At 35.0% G+C, this 20,214-nt stretch overlaps 1 protein-coding gene and 1 long non-coding RNA gene across 8 annotated transcripts in view; one reads left to right on the top strand and one right to left on the bottom strand.

Moving 5' to 3' along the window:
• The window catches only part of LOC309660571, a 202,219-nt gene that overhangs the window by 54,809 nt on the left and 127,196 nt on the right, over nucleotides 1-20,214 (bottom strand). The gene's annotated exons all lie outside the window — the stretch shown is intronic.
• PIK3CB (phosphatidylinositol-4,5-bisphosphate 3-kinase catalytic subunit beta) overlaps nucleotides 1-20,214 on the top strand; it is a 194,059-nt gene that overhangs the window by 123,860 nt on the left and 49,985 nt on the right. For 6 of the 7 annotated variants that reach the window (XM_082461189.1, XM_082461187.1, XM_082461186.1 and 3 more), the window contains 4 exons: nucleotides 6,481-6,732; nucleotides 8,127-8,223; nucleotides 12,070-12,200; nucleotides 14,501-14,551. In XM_082461189.1, coding sequence (XP_082317315.1) covers nucleotides 6,481-6,732; nucleotides 8,127-8,223; nucleotides 12,070-12,200; nucleotides 14,501-14,551 — 531 coding nt within the window. The remainder of the gene's footprint in view (nucleotides 1-6,480; nucleotides 6,733-8,126; nucleotides 8,224-12,069; nucleotides 12,201-14,500; nucleotides 14,552-20,214) is intronic. The other variant, XM_082461188.1, reaches the window with a different exon arrangement.

The raw sequence follows: 20,214 nt of genomic DNA, 5'->3' as shown, positions 1-20,214 counted from the left end.
AATGATCTATCTGTAGTTGGTAAGTATTGGATTCTGATTTTTATAGTTGGTACATAATTTGGTCTTCCTCATTACTTGTTTTCCTTATAAATAATAGTTGTTTAGTATTTTATTGCCCTAATGTTTCATAACTTCTAAATAGAGTAGATTGACAGATAGGACATATCCTTCAGAACATGTCATCTTCAAGTAATAGTCAACCTGACAAAACAAGTAGCTTAAATAGGGTTTTCAGAGGAGAGTAACTCTGTGGAAGTTCTCAGCAGTGAAGGAAAGGTAAGAAATAGTTCTTGTAGTGATGAAAGAATAATTTTACGTTTGGCTTTGGTCGGTCATGGTGCTGGTCTGCCCAGTAATATTTGGCATGGAGGAGAGGCAGGTAATCAAGTTTATCCAGGACATGGGCCTCAGATGAGTATGCCAAAGGAGAGACAGGCACTGGCAGAGGGTTTTGGTGAGGGTGAAGGCAAACAAAGCTAATGGAGAAATGGGGAGGTGTTGATTATTGAAATGGAGGCCTTAGTGAGGGCAGGGAAGTGTTCCTTTGGGAGTGTTGGAGTGAGTTGGAAGGTGAGATAGTTGGAGAGTAAGATGTAGGAATTATTGATTTGGAGGTGCAAGGGTGTGGTAAAGTCAAATTCAGGGTGTGATCGTGGATTGTGTGGCTGAAGGGAGTGAGAGAAAGTACTGTGGAGATTTTGATGGCAAGGTCCTTAGAGGTCAGATGGATTGTTTGCTTCAGGCATGTGGACCCTGCCTCAATACCTCTTAGTGGTTTACCTCTTGCTGATATTCTTCAGATCTTGGAAAACAATAACTAATATCTTCTTTGTAAGAAAATTGAAAAAACTGTACTACCTTTGCTTATGGTTCTCAAGCCTTTGCTTCCAGCCCAGATATCTATTCAGTTCCATTCTCTGTTTTCACATGGTACATACACATTTTTGAAGCCAACATGTTTAACTTCCCCATCTCATTCTCTTCCCCCCGAGACTGCCGTTCCTCTTATATTTGGTAAGGCAGCTAGAGTTGCCCTTCCCCCTTACCTACCATCGATAATCAATTGATCACATAGTGTTGATCCTACTTCGTTAATATTCTTTACTATGTATTTCTTCCTCTTTGCCTTCCAGACCTTTTCATAGTCCAGGCCTTTACTGTCTCTCCGTGAATTACAACAGCCTCCTCACTGCTCTCCTTGCCTCTATTTTCACACCTTTCCTTATGCCCAAGCATCTCTACCCCCTGAAGACAAAGTAGTCCTTTAACTGTTTAAGTTGTATTCTGCTTGGTGGTCTTAAGTGGCACGGAGTTTGCTGCTAGCCTCTCCAACTCGGGCACCTGCCACGGTCCTCATGTGCATCTAGCTGTACTAGGCTATTTTTTGGTTCTTCAGGCATGCCAGGGGAGTTTGTCTTTGCACAGACAGTAGGTTTCTCCATTTTTTTCTCTGCCTGTTGAACTCCTTTTTTTTTTTTAAGTTATACAATTTTTATTTATTTATTTATGGCTGTGTTGGGCCTTCGCTTCCGTTCAAGGGCCTTCTCTAGCTGCGGCAAGCAGGGGCCACTCTTCATCGCGGTGTGCGGGCCTTTCATTATTGCGGCCTCTCTTATTGCGGAGCACAGGCTCCAGACGCGCAGGCTCAGTAATTGTGGCTCACGGGCCTAGTTGCTCCGCGGCATGTGGGATCTTCCCAGACTAGGGCTCGAACCCGTGTCCCCTGCATCGGCAGGCAGACTCTCAACCACTGCGCCACCAGGGAAGCCCTGAACTCCTTTTGATATAATGCTTGGTACAACAGTGGTGGAACCTTTCTTAACCTCCTGATAAATTAAGACCTCCCATCCATTGCCTGTCTTCCTGAGGTATATTAGAAAGGAAAAGAAAACTTAGAAATCCAGGTTTGGTGCTCTCTCTCTTCCTACCTTTCATATAATTTTACTAACACTAAATGCCATTTATTGAGCATTTCATGATGGGACCATTTCTTAATTGCTTAGGAGAAAGTATTATTTTATAGTTCTTACAGACAACTAAAATTTTCTTTACAGAATAAAGTAATTATGAAAATGAGAAATTTGTGTTTCAGTATGCTTTTGCTTATTCCTATTCTGTCTTGGCTGTTAAAAATAGTAGTCTTGTCAGGTTCTCATAGTTTAGATACTTTGAGGATAGCATAAAGATAGACACAAAGGTTTCCTAAAAGTACTGTTACGTAAATCCTTCTTTGTAATTATCCTTATTTTGTTTTTCACAAACTAAAAATGAAAGCCCCCAGACTTCTTTGCCTAATTTCAGGATACACAGGGAAATATTATTTAAGGTAGTATAGAGCCATGGACTTAAACGAAGGTTGGTTAAGGCTACGGCTACTAAATCTTGAAACTAGTGGTTTAAAAACAAGGAGAGAAATCTGAATGGTTGTTTTAAAAAAGTAATACCAAAAAAAATCATTTCCATTTTCATTCATACCTTCATTAAATTTAATGAGTTTTGGATTGATTGTGTGCATTTGGTGTTACGTTGGTGTTTAGGATCTTAAATTTAGAGCATCTGTCTATTTTATGTGATACTTTCTAGAATATTAATCTTAAAATATTTTAAAGATAAAATTATAGATTCCATATATAAGTGATATCATATTTGTCTTCCTCTTTCTGGCGTACTTCACTTAGTATGATAATCTCTAGGTCCATCCATGTTGCAAATGACATTATTTGATTCTTCTTTATGGCTGAGTAATATTCCATTGTGTATGTATGTACCACATCTTCTTTATCCATTCATTTGTCCATGGACATTTAGGTTGTCCAAGATACAAATGAACTTATTTACAAAACAGAAAGTGTCTTACAGGCATAGGAAACAAACTTATGGTTACTAGGGGAAAGGGGGGTGTAAATTAGGAGGCTGGGATTAACACATACACACTACTGTATATAAAGGAGATAAACGACAAGGACTGTATAGCACAGGGAACTGTACTCAATATTTTGTAATAACCTATAAGGGAAAAGAATCTGAAAAAGAATTATATATATTATAATATATATAATATATATATTCAGTTATATATAACTGAATCACTGTGTTGTACACCTGAAACTAACATGACATTGTAAATCAACTGTATTTCAATTAAAAAAAAGATACTGTATATATGTCGATGCTACTCTCACTTCGCCCCAGCTTCCTCCTCCCCACCTGTGTCCTCAAGTCCATTCTCTACATCTACGTCTTTATTCCTGCCTTGCCACTAAGTTCATCAGTACGATTCTTTTTTTTTTAGATTCCATATATATGTGTTAGCATATGGTATTTGTTTTTCTTTCTGACTTACTTCACTCTGTATGACAGACTCTAGGTCCATCCGCCTCACTACAAATAACTCAATTTCGTTTCTTTTTATGGCTGAGTAATATTCCATTGTATATATGTGCCACATCTTCTTTATCTGTTCATCTGTCAGTGGACATTTAGATTGGTTCCATGTCCTGGCTATTGTAAATAGTGCTGCAATACACTACCGAATGTAAAATAGATAGCTAGTGGGAAGCAGCAGCATAGCACAGGGAGATCAGCTCGGTGCTTTGCGATGACCTGGAGAGGGTGGGAGGGAGGCTCAAGAGGGAGGGGATATGGGGACATATGTATGCATATGGCTGATTCACTTTGTTGTACAACAGAAACTAACACAATATTGTGAAGCAATTATACTGCAGTAAAGATCTATTAAAAAAAAAATCCTGTGCCATACATTCAGTCACCAAGAAAAAAGAAAGATGAAATTATGAAATATAATCCAAGATCACTTAAGAGAATGACAAAACACCAATATTCTTGGTATCCTACTATAAACTACTTTTATTTGTATTCTTCTCTGCACACTGTCAAAATGTGAATATGCTTTTAATGAGTATATATAGTATTTATTATTTTATTTTTCATTTAAGATTATATCATAAATCATTTCCTCCTTGTATACAGTGTAGGCTTCATGATGGATTGAATGTAGGAGACATAGAGTGTCTAAGCTGTTGATGCTATTCTCATTAAGATTAGTTAGGTTCTAGGGAAGTTTTTTGTTTTTGTTTTTTTGTTTCTTTGTTTTTTTGAGTTTGATATGGGAGAGACTTACATAGGTTCATTGCCTCCTGGGGAGGAAGATTATTTTTCAATGTAGAGGAGCAAAGGAGAAAGGTCTAAGTACTTGGGAAGTTGGAGCAAGATGGAACCAGGGGCCTTGAGCAGAAGGAATACCCCTTTTCCTGTGAAGTTGAGGGGAATCAGCTGTGTATTCAGATAAAAATTCCTGGTGGCCTGAGAGTTTACTGAAAGTGTTTTTAGTAATCCTTTGTAACTCCTATACTTTAATCTTTAAATCTATCTGTATTTGGAGTAAATAATCAATTTTCTTCTTTTTCTTCTTTTTGTTTTAATATTTATTTATTTATTTGGCTGCACCAGGTCTTAGTTGCGGCACATGGGAATCTTCCTTGCGGCACGTGGGATCTTTTTAGTTTCTGCACCCAGGATCTTTTAGTTGCGGCTTGCGGGCTCTTAGTTGCGGCATGCAGGATTTAATTCCCTGACCAGGGATCGAACCCGGGCCCCCTGCATTGGGAGCTCGGAGTCTTAACCCCTGGACCACTAGGGAAGTCCTTCAGTTTTCTTCCTTTAGTTTAAAAATGTTTTTAAAGGAAAATTCAAACATACACAAAAATAGAAGAGTGTAATCGACTTCCATGAAGTAATCACCCAGCTTCAATGATTATTCTGATAGATTTTTAAAGATTTTTCTTTTTAATTTGCTTTTCTGTGATTTTAAAATATTTAACCATTAATCCATCTCTTTATTTTGCAGGAGTTAGATAAATGAGTACTGTTTATTAAAGTAAGCTGTCCTTTCCTTGTCACATTATGAAGAGTGTAGTCTACTAACCTATAGTTTTATTTATGCCAGTACAGCATCATTTTAATTATTTTATAGGTTAAAACTCATACTTGTAATATATTATAAATATTTGTAATAATTTTAAAAATTAAAGGTATTATCAACATTTAAAATTTTATGTTACTATAGAATATGTTTTAATATCTAGACATTTTTTGGTATCTACCTTTTCAAAATTATGACAGTAACTCTTTTAACAAGTCAAAATTCTTATTGATAAGCTTTTTAAAAAAAATAAATTTATTTATTTTATTTTATTTATATTTGGCCGCGTTGGGTCTTTGTTGCTGCATGCGGGCTTTCTCTAGTTGCGGCAAGTGGGGGCTACTCTTCGTTGCGGTGCGCAGGCTTCTCATTACAGTGGCTTCTCTTGTTGCAGAGCATGGACTCTAGGCTTGCGGGCTTCAGTAGTTGTGGCACGAGGGCTCAGTAGTTGTGGCTCGCGGGCTCTAGAGCGCAGGCTCAGTAGTCGTGGCGAATGGGCTTAGTTGCTCCGCAACATGTGGGATCTTCCCGGACCAGGGCTTGAACCTGTGTCCCCTGCATTGGCAGGCGGATTCTTAACCACTGCGCCACCAGGGAAGTCTGATAAGCTTTTTTAAACTAAAGAAAGACAAACCTAAATAATTCCACATATGCATTTATTTCATCCGTAAATATTTATTGAGTACTACTGTGTGCTGATGTCACATCTGAATTAATTGATTAAAAAAAGTTTGATCTTAAAGTATTTCATTTTGTTTTTTGTTTTTTTTTTTCTTTTGGCCGTGCCTTACAGCTTGCAGGATCTTCTTTCCCTGACCAGGGATCGAACCCATGCTCCCTGCAGTGGAAGCATGGAGTCCTAACCACTGGACCATCAAGGAATTCCCAGTCTCTGTGTTTTAGTACTGTTTTTAGTTCTACTTTTACCACTCAGTTTTAAATCAGAGATAATCATGTCGTGTTGTTTTAAAAAAACTATATAAATGACTGAACAAAATTTTCTGGGACATTTTACCTGTGTCCTGCATCACTCTGGACCTGAGTCTTTAGGAGAAAAATGAAAGACAGTAGTGTGTAGGATAATCATAAATATGGTTAGATAACTTTAAGTTGACTTTTATACTGACCAATTCATAAATTATTTGGAAGTAGAAGGAGACCTTGGAGACATTTTATCCACCTCTTCCTTCCCAACTATACAGATAACTAAGACAAGGCCCCAAGTAAATGAAGTGAGTGGAAGTAAGCATATGATAGTAGTTTTTATATTTATGGTCTTGGTTTCTTTAGACCCATTTATACCATTGAGACCTTTGGCATTTTTTAGCTGGTCTGCTTAGTAAGTGAAAAATAGGTTATACTGACAGTGTGGTGAATTATATGCTGATGAATTATAGTCTAATGGTTCTGTGGACGAATAGGCTTTCCTAGAGTTTGTCTGCTTCTGCCAGTATGTGTTTCTTCGTTCTCCCAAATAAAGGTGTTTTAGTGGTGCAGTATTCATGATTCTGTATTTGTTTTTGTCTCCATCATTACAGGTTCATGTCAGGGCTGGCCTTTTTCATGGTACCGAACTCCTGTGTAAAACCGTTGTAAGCTCAGAGATATCAGGGAAAAATGATCATATTTGGAATGAACCACTGGAATTTGATATCAATACTTGTGACCTGCCACGAATGGCTCGATTATGTTTCGCTGTTTATGCAGTTTTGGATAAAGTGAAAACGAAGAAGTCAACTAAAGCTATTAATCCCTCTAAATATCAGACCATCAGGAAATCTGGAAAAGTGGTAATTATATACTAACTTCTGAAAATTTTTTATAATGGACTAATAATAACATAATGGAATAATTTAAAAACTTTGAAATAATAGAGTAATATAAATGAAATTATGTCATATAACTTTTGTCCCTAAGAACTGATTTCTAAAAAAGACAGTAAGTCTCCATTTTATGTCCTTTTCATTTTTCTTTTGGCAACTTTTAGTATATGTCACACTGTAAATGTTCTATTATAAATGTAATCCTTTTTAGAAAATAGTTTAAAAAGAATGAAGAGATTTAAAATATTACAGGTCCACAGTCCTTTAACTGAAGTTTCAGGTGCCAGATATGTTTGAGAATTCAAAATTTTATGCATTTTAGAAAGATCATAGATCACTCAACACACCTTGTAGGGTCTGGGACACAACTCTGTAATCAAACACATCAGTTTCTAGCAGTGAAATATATGAATATTCACACTAAATGAGACAAATGAAGGCTGTCATTTAGCTTCATGTTATTTCTGGTCATGTTTTACTGTTATATGAGTTATGAACAAACCTTTAGTTGTCAGAGTTTCTTGGACTTTGAAATTGTGGATAAAAGATGGTGAACGTGTTCTTATGTTCTCATCTTCCATTTCATATTTTTATTCAAGTCTTTTTAATTTTCTTCTTACTTTATGGAAAGTTTTTTTTTGGAGGATGGAGACATGAATTTTATACATTTTAAAAAGTCTGGTGACTATATTTATCTACATGAATTTGTATCCTTTTATATTCTTAACATGAGAATATAAGCCTTTCCTCTGGTTATTATCATATAGTGTTTTAAAAAATGAATTTTATTGTCTAAAAAGTCACATAAGAGTTATTTCCTTAGTTTTTTTCCTCCACCGATAGAGAATTTTACTCAGAGTGTTCAAGTATTTATAGTTTTTTCATAGACTGTGACCAGATTAATTAGTCTGAGTGTCTACATAAAAGTCCTATTAGCTTGGTGCTTCCTTTTTAGAAATATAAATAAATTCTACAATACCTAGAGACATTGCCTTCTGCTAAATTAAGATTTATATAGACTGAAAGATCTTAAAACATATAATCTAACATATCACACATATTTTCTTGAATCATTAAAAATTCCTCATCATTTCCAATGGCTGCACAATAAATATTCTACTTTTTGGATACTGTATTTTATTCTGAGACATTAATTGGCTTTTAGGATTTTCTTTAACCATTATAAAGATGTTGAACATCTTTCCATGTACATCTTGTTTTTATATTGGATGGTTTTGGGGGAAATCATCTAGAAAGCTAGAAACTTCTAGAACTAACATTATTGAAGCAAAGGGTATGTGCGTGTTCACACCTTAAAGTTTATTCTTAGCATATTTATGCAATGGTATCTTTTTCAACAGGATTATCCTGTAGCCTGGGTAAATACGATGGTTTTTGACTTTAAAGGACAGTTGAGATCTGGAGATATAATATTGCACAGCTGGTCTTCATTTCCTGGTAAGATTTACATCCTAATCCTTAGTGTTAAAGAATAATTTTTGGCATGTGGAGTAGTTAACATTTTTTTATGACTCACTCTTTTTTCAGTCCAGTAAAGAAACCATCTTTTCATATTTTTATTGTTTATTCTAAAACAGATTTCCCAAGATTATTTTAATATACTTAAAAGTGATTTGTATCTGAATGTATTTATTTTGATGACGATTTTCTCACTTTAAATGTTTTATTGTTACAGGTTTTTGAGACATTCTCCTAAGGAACAATGTCTTCTTTATAACAATCTCTGTGGTTCCTAGTTGTACTAAATTTCTGCTTCTGCACTAGAAGGAACATTAACTAACATGGGAAGGATAGTAAAGACCCTTCCTTCCTCTTTAGTTGGCGTTATCTTGAAATTTGAGCTAAGAGGAACACCTTCCACAAGCCTGTATTTCTCAAATACTACTCAGAGTATCCCTGTGAGGTAGATGGCTTTGTCCCATTTTATAGATGAGAAAAGTGAAGTTCAGCCATAAGCCAGTCTTACATAATTGGTTCTTCAAACCTAGGATTTGTCCAAAAGATTGCTTGACTCTTTCCATTGTTCCTACTGCTTTCCCAAATGTGGAAAATTTTCAGTGTTATCTTTGCATTATAATAGTGAGGGGTTTTTTTTGGTCTTCATAGTTGGTTAATATATATATAGTAAAATTGTGCACTTATTTGCATTTAAAAATTATTTTGTGGGTGACACATTTAAAAATGTTCTATTTTAGTAGTTGCTACCTGAGAAATTGTTTTTGGATAATCAGTTATCCATGAACATATTTATAAACTGCTCACATCCTAGCATTTTATTTGTATATATTCTTTTATTCCTACCCTTTCCTACATATACCTCCAATAATTTTCACTAATCACATTATTCCCCCAATATAGGAGAGCAGTGTGCTCTTCTTAAGAGGAACTGTAGTTTCACAGTTAGAGTAAAAATTATTCATTTCAGCAGTAAACTTTTTTGCAAATCTTAATTTAGACTCACACATGTTCTCCAAAATCAGTAAGCAACTTAACTGATATTTTTAGAAAAATTGACAGTTTTTTGCAATTAACTTGGTATATCGTGGACCTGAATTTATCTCTAACAAAATGTTAGAGATGTTTGTTCTGCATGTTTGGTTCTAGAATTCACATTTATCCTAGTAGGAGCAAGCCGGAAACACAGGAACTACAAATACTCTAATTTCTAGAGTACCTAGGTCATCATTAGAAGGTTTATAATCACATTTATTGGTTGCTTTTGTATTTCCAGAATTCTTCATGTATATAGCAGAAAATACAAATATAAATTTCTACTTTTCTCCCTATTCTTAAATAAAATAGCATATTCTGTGCAGTGTTCTGTTCTCCATATGTTTGGGGCAGATAATACTAAATTGCTACACTTGACTTTAGATAGGTTGCATTTGATAGGACTAATAAATATAACGCTACTAGATAGCACAAATATAGGATATTAATTTGCTGAGAAATCAGCTTCAGAAGTGTATAAATTATGAGAATTCCTTCAGTCCAGGTCAAAATGGAATCTGTGAGATGTGAGAGTATTAAACAAGATAAGCAAAGGGTTGATTAAGGAGCTGAAACTTGTAAATATTGGATGGGTCAAAAAAGTGCCTTCGGTTTTTTAAGTAAACATAAAAGACACATTTTTCATTTTCACCAAGAACTTTATTGAACAACATATTCACCTTTTTGTTCCACCACCTTCTGCCATTTTTCAGGCAACTTCATAATTCCATCTTCCCAAAACTTTTTATCATTTTGAGAAAAGAACTGTTCCAGGTGCACAGTCTTCCAGGGAATTGAAATTTTTTCCACTAAGAGAATTTTGTAAAGACCAAAATCAGTGGAAATCCGAAGGTGCAATGTCTGGGGAATACAGCCGGATGAATCAGAACTTTCCAGCCAAGCTGTAACAGTTTTTGCCTGGTCATCAAAGAAACATGCAGTCTTGTATTATCCTAATGGAAGATTATGCGTTTTAGATTAGTCTGTTGACTAATTCCAGACGGTTTTTGTCGAGTGCCGCTTTCACTTGGTCTAATTGGGAGCAGTACTTGTTGGAATTAATTGTTTTGTTTTCCGGAAGGAGCTCATAATGGATGACTCCCTTCCAATCCCACCATATGCACAACATCACCTTCTTTGGATGAAGACCGGCCTTTGGTGTGGTTGGTGGTGGTTCATTTCGCTTGCCCCACGATTTCTCCCATTCCACATTGTTGTACAGCATCCACTTTTCATCTCCCGTCACAATTTGTTTTAAAAACGGAATGCTTTCATTACGTTTCAGTAGAGAATTGCATGCGGAAATATGGTTAAGAAGGTTTTTTTTTGCTTAACTTATGTGGAATCCAAACATCAAAGCAATTCACATAACTAAGCTGGTGCAAATAATTTTCAGCACTTGATTTGGATATTTTGAGTATGTCGTCTGTCTCCCGTGTGGTATAACGTTGATTGCTCTCAATTGATATCTCGATTTGATCGCTGTCAACTTCAACTGTTCCACCCGGCCGCGGAGCATCGTCCAGCAAGAAATCTCCGACACAAAACTTTGCAAACCACTTTTGACACGTTCGAACAGTCATAGCACCTTCTCCATACACTGCACAAATCTTTTTGTGTTTCAGTTGCATTTTTACCTTTCTTGAAACAATAAAGCATAATATGCCGAAAATGTTGCTTTTTTTCTTCCATCTTCAATATTAAAATGTCTACACAGAAATTCACCAATTTTGATAAGTCTTTTTTTAAATGCACGCTGATATGACAGCTGTCACATACAATCTAACAAAATTGTTTCAAATGAAGTTAAAGACAGCTAAGTGCTATTAGAGCCATCTTACAGAAAAAACGGAACGAACCTTTTGGACCACCCAATACTTTGTAAAGATTTTCTAGCTTTGGGAGATAATTCTCAGTGTGCATACTACCTGGACATTAAGCCTGGACAGAATGTACTTTTATCTTTTATTTCCTTAGGAAGTACAAAAGAACAACTGTGCAAAAAATCAGTTATAAGAAAAGAGAAATTAGTTTCCAGAGAGGAGACTTTAGTTTGTACTGCTAACTCTTGTTTTCTCATGGTTTAATGTCTCTTCAACAGTTTACTTCTCTGTGAAATGAGAAAGTTATATGAGCTCTAGGGTTTAAGATAACATTGAAATTCTGATTCCCATGCCCAATCTGTGAATAGAACATATTTAGGGTGGTAGAGAAGAGGAAGGAGTGCCTTGAAGAATGTCACAGTTGGTGAGGTTAAAGAAGTACCACTTGGATGGAATGTTTGAGAAACTACCAGAGAAGGTGTTTAACTACATCAGCAGTTATGAGATTATAGAGGAACATTACCAACATTAGGTTTGTCAAAAGGAATGTTATTAATGACTCTCAAAATATCAGTTTGGGTACTGTGATGACCCTGGAAATCAGAACATATGTGACTAAGAAATTGATATATAGTGATGAAATAATAAAAATTCCTATGGGCCACCTAATTTTGATGGGACGAGAGCAGTTCCAATTTTTTTTTTTTTTTGTAGATTGAGAATACTTGAACACATTTGAAGAAAGAGGTGAGGTAGCTATTAATTTCTGTTAAGTTTTTCATTTTAAAGATGTATATAAACTCATATTCAAATTTTGTGCCAAGCATTAAGAAAATTAGAGGCTTACTGATACTGTCTGCCAAACTTCCTTAGGTGACACACTTTTAAAGTAATGGATTGAAATCCATTAAAGTTTTGTTTTAGTTTCAAAAACATTTTCCTAAGAATCAAAATTATTTGCATGTTTTAGATGAGCTTGAAGAAATGTTGAATCCAATGGGAACTGTTCAAACAAATCCATATACTGAAAATGCAACAGCTTTGCACATCAGATTCCCAGAGAATAAAAAACAACCTTATTACTATCCTCCCTTTGATAAGGTAAGCTAATTATTTAAAGGGCCACTGTGTATGAAATAATTGGATTATTAGTTCTCGGCTCTATATGTTTATCATTTAAGCGATATATGTCTTTCTCTTTCAAGACGTCATATACATTTACATCTTGGTTCAGTGGAAAGACCACTGAGCAGGAAGCCAACTGTATTTAGTACTGGCTTTATCACTGACCGAGTGAGACATGGCCCCTCTGGAGTTCAGATTCCTCATTTATAAAATGAGGAAATCATAATTGTTCTCTGAGGTCCTTTTCAATTACAAGGGCTATAAATGCATTCATATGTAAATCTAATAAACATGTGAAACGTGCAGTGAAACGTGCCCAGCATGTTGGTTCAGATTAAAGACAATCACTACTGTGTTAGAGTTGGTATTCAAAGAACAGATTATTTATGTTGAATATTAATATAGTAGGACTTCCTAAGGTGCTGTTATTTTTGTAGAATCTATAGCAAGGGCTTCTATTTCTCAACACATTTCCTTAGTCTACAGGCTGCATGTTTTGGGGATATGGAGAGTGTCTGGTGGGGGTTGAAAACTGGGCTATGATCATTTACGTGCTAAGAGAGCTGAGCTGTCATATGTTGTACCTTCAGGTTTGGCCTCTTTGTTTCAGGTATGATTGATGCTGATTTTCGTGAGGAAATCTTTGAGCAAATTCTCACATAATAAACAGGAATTTTATTTGATTTACTTAATGCATGTGAGACCAAGCTGCCTTTAAAAATTGGTATTATACTAAAATTTCAACTAATCTACCTATACACTTAATTGTATTTAACATTCAGCACTATCAGACCTATACAGAGTAGATTTTAAATATAGTGTGTAAATTAAATTAATGTAACTCAAATGTTTCTTTATTTTCAATTTACTTGAATTTTATCCACGTTAGAAGTAGTTTTTCATTTCATTTTTTTTTAAATGTTCTTCCGATCAGTAATATACAACAAAATTAAAATTTGTGATTATTACAACAGTAGAAATCTCACATGTCAAGAACCATATACCTTAGTGTTACACTGAGTAGAAGAAGGTACATTTTGATGCATCCATTACATTTCTGCTATGGCTTTATTCCTTAGAATAGGAATTTATCCATAAACTATAGCTACTTGTGATACAGTTAAAAGTCCAAGCTCTGACTTTTTTTGTGTTCAATTATGGTATGTGTTCAACAGTCATTTATAGTTTCTTTTGGATCAAATGAGTTGCTTTTTGAAGTGTTTTTACAAATATAATATCTTGGGAAAATTTAAGTATTTTTAATCTAATATTTCAGGATAAGTCCAGTTTCTTTAAAATGTTCTGTTCCAGCATTGTTGTCAAGAGAGTCGTCTACAACTGGCCACTAAACTTTCCTTTTGCCTTTCTGATCCCTTGGAGAGTCTGTCTTTGAAGATCTACTTGGGATGGAGATTTTAGTCTTTAAATATGTATAATATATTTATTGGTTTTCTTTTAATTGTACAATTTTATATATGATCATTAAAAAATATAATGCAGATATAAAAAGTGAAAGTTCCTTGTATTTTTATTTAATGTTTTTTTGCTGTACTTGTATACATTTTGCTTTTCAAATCAACTTTTATGGTTATTGCTTAATTTTATTAAATATAATCTCATTTTATCACATAACAACCTTATGAAATAGGATGGAAATTACCAGTACATTTTACACATAAGGATTCAATTAAATTATTTGTGGAGAATTAGTCAACTCAGTAACTGGACATGGATCTTCAGATTTTTTTACCTGCTGAGCCTTCCCAATAGACTAGTGGGTTCCCCATCTTTTCAAGAATCAGAGCCTCTTTTGAACTTAATGAATTTAAAAAATATTTTTAGGTTCTCCCTTGATATTACTTCTACTTTTGATATCTGTTAATTCAGAAGAAAACATGACAAATGACAGAAACTTATTCTTTGTTTCGTAACTCTTACATAACTGCATTTTCTTAACCAGAAAATATTTACCTATATTAAAATTTTGTTCACATATTACAAGCCACTGCTTATTTTATCTATAGACAATCCTAGTGTACCCTGGGAGTTAACAGTCCTTTATAGTAATACCATTGCTTCCTGGTTGTCAAGAGTTTGAAGACTGGGAATCACTGCATAATACCATTTTGCATTTAAAATTCATGCTTATGTTATAAACCACAGAAATGCCAGATCATATGTAGCTCCTTATAGTCTATGTACAAGTGTAGTAATTTACACTTAAAATTTTACAAATACAAGAGCCAAATTTTAATTTTCTTAATTTTTTTAAACAGATTATTGAAAAGGCAGCTGAGATTGCAAGCAGTGATAGTGCTAATGTATCAGTAAGTATCAAGGTTTTAAAATAGCCCTTATTACAAAGTTGTGTTCATTATTAGTTACCTTCATGTCATACAGGAGACCATGCTCATATGCAAGAACAGTCTGAGTGTGTGTGAGTATGTACATGATAATATTTTGTTAAATGGCAGCTGTTTGTGGTTGGTCTGTGTTCAGCTGGTAAGCCCTTTTCTGATACAAGCACAGGTTGAGCAGGTAGTCTGTAAGGGATGCTATGACACTTCATAGATTAACAATACCATCTTTTTTAATATTATTCAGTTGAATGAGGAGGCTGTAATTTTCTTTATTTCTTTGATATAACAGAGCAGATATATTCAAGGCAGGTTTCGCAATGCTGGGGACCCAGGTTTCTTGCATCTTGGTGCTCTTTCATGTTAATATGTAGTTTTTGTCTCATGTAATATTGGTGCTTCAGCTTCCTACATTACTACTTTCCAGCCCACAGGAACAGGAAAAGCAAGACTAGAGGCTGCACCCATTCTTTTTGAGGATATCATTAATATGCTTCATTTCTGCTCACGTCTCATTAGCCATAACTTAGTCATATGGCCATACCTAACTATAAGTGAGGCTTGTAAATGTAGTTGTTAGCTGGGCAGTCGTGTGCTTGGCTAAGAGTAAGAGATTGTAGTTAATAAAGTAAGAAGGGGAGAATGCACATTAAGAGACAAATAGCAGTCTCTGCTACATACACCATTCCCATAGTTTCTGCCCAAAGACTACAAAATAGATTACTTTGTCTATTTAGTTTACAATATATATAATATTTCTACCATCCGTATTTTTTAATTTAATTTTTTGACTTTCACTTTAAGACTTTGCTGAGTTTTAATCTGTTTTTTTCTTTTCATGTCACCAGTTTATAACTTTCAAGTGACTTTAGTAATGCCATTCTATATAGAATGGTAATTAGATAGAAGCCAGGAGACAAATGGAGATAATGTATATGCTTTTGTTATTTGCACAGAATGAAAACACTATTTAATGTTGGTTAGTTGGAGAAGCATCTGGCCCAGGCTGTCTTCTATTTTTGTTTGTTTCCCTTTTTTTTCTTTTCTTTTTTCCTTTTTTAATTGAAGTATAGTTGATTTACAGTGTTTCAGGTGTACAGCAAACTGATTCGGTTTCATATATATATATTTTTTCACATTCTTTTCCATTATAGATTATTACAAGATATTGAATATAGTTTCCTGTGCTATACACAGGAAACTATATTCAGTAGTTTGAATAAAGTTGATTATCTATTTGATATATAGTAGTGTGTATCTGTAATCCCAAACTCCTAGTTTATCCCTTCCACCTTACCCCTTTGGTAACTGTATGTTTGTTTTCTGTGTCTCTTCTATTTCTGTTTTGTAGATAAGTTCATTTGTATGTTCACTTAGTATGGTAATCTCTAGGTTCATCCATGTTGCTGCAAATGGCATTATTTCATTTTTTTAAAAATTTATTTTATTGAAGTATAGTTGATTTACAATGTTGTGTTAATATCTACTGTACAGCAAACTGATTCAGTTATACATATATATATACACATATTCTTTTCCATTATGGTTTATCACAGGATATTGAATGTAGTTCCCTGTGCTATGCAATAGGAATTATTTCATTCTTTTATGACTAATATTCCATTGTGGCGTGTGTGTGTGTACATGCAAATACCACATCTTCTTTATCCGTTCGTCTATCATTGGACATTTAGTTTGCTTCCATGTTTCGGCTATTGTAAATAGTGCTGCTATGATGAACATCGGTGTGCATGGATATTTTCAAATTAGAGTTTTCATCTTTTCCGGGTATATGCTTAGGAGTGGAATGGTTGGATCATATGGCCACTCTATTTTTAGTTTTTTAAGGAAACTCCATACTGTTTTCCATTGTGTGGCTGCACCAGTTTACATTCCCACCAACAGTGTAGTAAGGTTCCCTTTTCTCTACACCCTTTCCAGTATTTATTAATTGTAGACTTTTTGTTGATGGCCATTCTGACTGGTGTGAGGTAGTACCTCATTGTTGTTTTGATTTGCATTTCTCTAATAATTAGAGATGTCGATCATCTTTTCTTGTGCCTGTTTCCATCTGTACGTCTTCTTTGGAGAAATGTCTATTTAGGTGTTCTGCCCATCTTTCTATTGGGTTGTTTGTTTGTTTTTGATATTGAGCTGTATAAGCTGTTTGTATATTTTGGAAATTAATCCCTTGTTGCTTGCATCGTTTGAAAATGTTTTCTCCCATTCTGTAGGTTGTCTTTTCATTTTGTTTACGATTTCCTTTGTGTAAAAGCTTTTAACTGTGTCCCATTTGTTTATTTTTGCTTTTGTTTCAGTTACTCTAGGGGACAGATCCAAAAAAATATTGCTCTGATTCATGTCAGAGTGTTTTGCCTATGTTTTCCACTAGGAATCTTATAGTACCATTTTGAGTTTATTTTTGTATGTGGTGTTAGAGAATGTTCTGATTTCATTCTTTTACATGTAGCTGTCCAGTTTCCCCAGTGCAACTTATTGAAGAGACTGTCTTTTCTCCATTGTATATTCTTGCCTTCTTTGTTGTAGATTAATTGACCATAAATGTGCGGATTTATTCCTGAGCTTTCTGTTCGGTTCCATTGATCTATGTGTCTGTTTTTGTGCCAGTACCATACTGTTTTGATTACTGTAGCTTTATAGCATAGTCTGAAGTCAGGGAGCGTGATTGCTCCAGTTCCATTCTTCTTTCTCAAGATTGTTTTGGCTATTCCACAGGCTGTCTTCTGCTTTACCATTAGAGTTCTCAAAAATTTCAGTAGCCTTTCAGTGCAAGTTATTTGCTACTACAAATACTTTAAGAGTACAGTTGACCCTTGAACAACACAGGTTTGAACTGTGTGGGTCCTCTTACATGCAGATTTTTTTTCATTAAATAGGTACTACAGTACCACATGATCTGCAGTTTGATTGAATTCATGGATGCAGAACCTTGGGTACAGAGTATCAACTGTAAAATTATACATGGATTTTCGACTGTGCAGGTGGTCTGCATCCCTAATCCCCATATTGTTCAAGGGTCAAGTGTAGCTCTCTATAATGAAATAAGTTTATTATAAGTATACACTTACCAGCTTGTCTGGCAATTACTGAAACATATAATTACAGTTTAAGAAATAACAGTTATGTAGGCCTATCTTCATTCTCATGCCTATTTTTAGTTACCTTTTATTAGTCTTAATATTGCTCCTTGAACATCAGAAGCGTAAATTAATTTTTATTATTTCTGCTGTGATCTACTGCTGCCTTACCTAAATCAGAGAGTTCCCTCCTTACTGATGATGCAATATTCTTGCCCGGATTTTTTTTTTTTTTTTTTAATAATCCCACGTGCAAGATCTTCTTTATGGTAATGCGGGATCTTTTTTAGCTGCAGCGTGTGGGATCTTTAGTTGCGACGTGCGGGGATCTTGTAGTTGCTGCATGTGGGATCTTTAGTTGTGGCATGCAAACTCTTAGTTGGGGCATGTGGGATCTGGTTCCCTGAGCAGGGATCAAACCCGGTCCCCCTGCATTGGGAGTGTGGAGTCTTAGCCACTGGACCACCAGGGAAGTCCCTCTTGCCCAGGTTTGACGTACTTTTTTTTCTTTTTTGGTGGGTACATTAATAAATTGTGTGAAACCAAAAATGAAAGTTTTTAAAATAACTGCCACTTACCTTTCTCGCTCAGAGATAACTATATAAACAGTTTAGCTTTGTGTGTAAATATCTATATATTTTTAAAATATATGAGATCTTTATATATATAGTTTCTTCCTTTTTCATGTAACGCATTTTATGGATCTTGTCATGTCTGTATGAAGAGCTCCCCTGCTCTCTTTATAAAGCCTTGTTTACATTTCATGGCATTAATTATTGGTAGCCATTAGTTATTAAATATTCATACCTCTACTGATGGATGTTTTGCTTATTTCTAATTATTTTCCACTGAAGCTGCGTTGCAGTGAATACTTTGTACATCTTTATATACATGTTTGTATTTTGTACGATGGATTCCTAGAAATGAAATTATAGATTGAAAGGTATGTCCCTTTTTAATAAGAATTCTGCCAAATTGCATACCCTAAAAGAGTTAAAATTTACAACACACCCACACTGTGAACATAAAAATGGTGTCATTATTTTAACTTGCATTCTTTTATTATTAGTCAGGTTGGAGTTTGTTTCTTTTTTCTTTTTAAAATTTTATTTATCTTTTAAAAGATTTCTGTTAATTCCTTTTTCATGGCTATAATGTCACCTTAGTTCTCTCTGAGGAATTAAATAATCTTGTTTTTGAAGTGGTCTTGCTTCTGCTTTTGACATCTGTCTGTCTTCATATGGGTTTTTCTCAATATTTGGTGATTCTTAGTTTAGCTCTTTTGTACTTGTGACTCCCTGGTTGTTTGCTTATTCACTGTAATCTGTGTTCAATATCTGTAAGACTTAGGGTAGACTGTGCTGACAATGGGTCTCCTGTATGAAGATTTCCATACCTTCTGAGATCAGGTGGCTCCTTATGACTCAGTACCCATGCTCCTCACCTCAGTCTAGGGCTGATCCCATTGCTGTTTCAGCTCAGCATAAACAGAGCAAGGGGCAAGCCTGACCAAAGCAGCTGCTCCATGCGCAGATCCTGTGATAACTCCCCTGACGATTCCCCCTGGCCTCCTCTCATCCCTTGTATCCTCTGATTCTGAGCTGGAATGCCTCCGGGAACTGTGTGTTTCACTACCGCTTGAATCTCAGCAGATCTGATCCCTGATCCTATCTACTTTCTCTCATTAAAGGATTCCTGTGTTACGCATTTTCCTTGTATCCTAGAACTGTTACTGATTTATATTTTTATTTTTATTTATTTATTTGGCTGCGTTAGGTCTTAGTTGCAGCCCGCGAATTTTTGTTGCAGCATGTGAGATCTCTTGTTGTGGTGTGCGGGCTCAGTAGTTGCAGCATGCAGGCTTAGTTGCCCCGCGGCATGTGGGATCTTAGTTCCTCGACCAGAGATCGAACCCGCGTCCCCTGCATTGGAAGGTGGATTCTTAACCACTGGACCACCAGGGAAGTCCCACTGATTAGTATTTTTAAATACTTAAGGCACTTCATGGTCTTTTGAATGAAAGGAATGAAGAGAACTAAGTTCTCATTCCACTGTTTAATCCACTCTTCATGTGTATGCCAAGAGCATGTTACATTCCTTAATAAGATCATGGTAAGTTGACTTGTTGAATTTTGTGTGTGTGTACATTTATAGGTATATAGATATATATTAAACATGTATACGTATAATATGTACACACATACAATTTATTTTTGAATTTACCAACACCTTACAAAGGAACTTAAGCCTGCTCTTGGAATGAAAAAAAATTTTTTTAATTGTAGTAAAGTACACATAAAATTTACCGTCTTAATCATTTTCAAGTGTACAGTTCACAAGTGTTAAGTATATTCACAATATACTTAAAACATTGTTATGCAATTGATATCCAGAACTTTTTAATCTTGCAAAATTGAAACTCTCTATCCATTAAACAACTCCCCATTTTCCCTTCCCCTCAGACCGTGACATCCACTGTTCTACTTTCTGTCTCTATGAATTTGACCATTCTAGAAACCTCATATAAATGGAATC

This window comes from Balaenoptera physalus, assembly GCF_965194825.1.
Source record: "Balaenoptera physalus genome assembly, chromosome: 4".
Classification (NCBI taxonomy): Eukaryota; Metazoa; Chordata; class Mammalia; order Artiodactyla; family Balaenopteridae; genus Balaenoptera; species Balaenoptera physalus.
The sequence above is the reverse complement of the archived record's forward strand: the minus strand, read 5'-3'. Positions and strand labels throughout refer to the sequence as shown.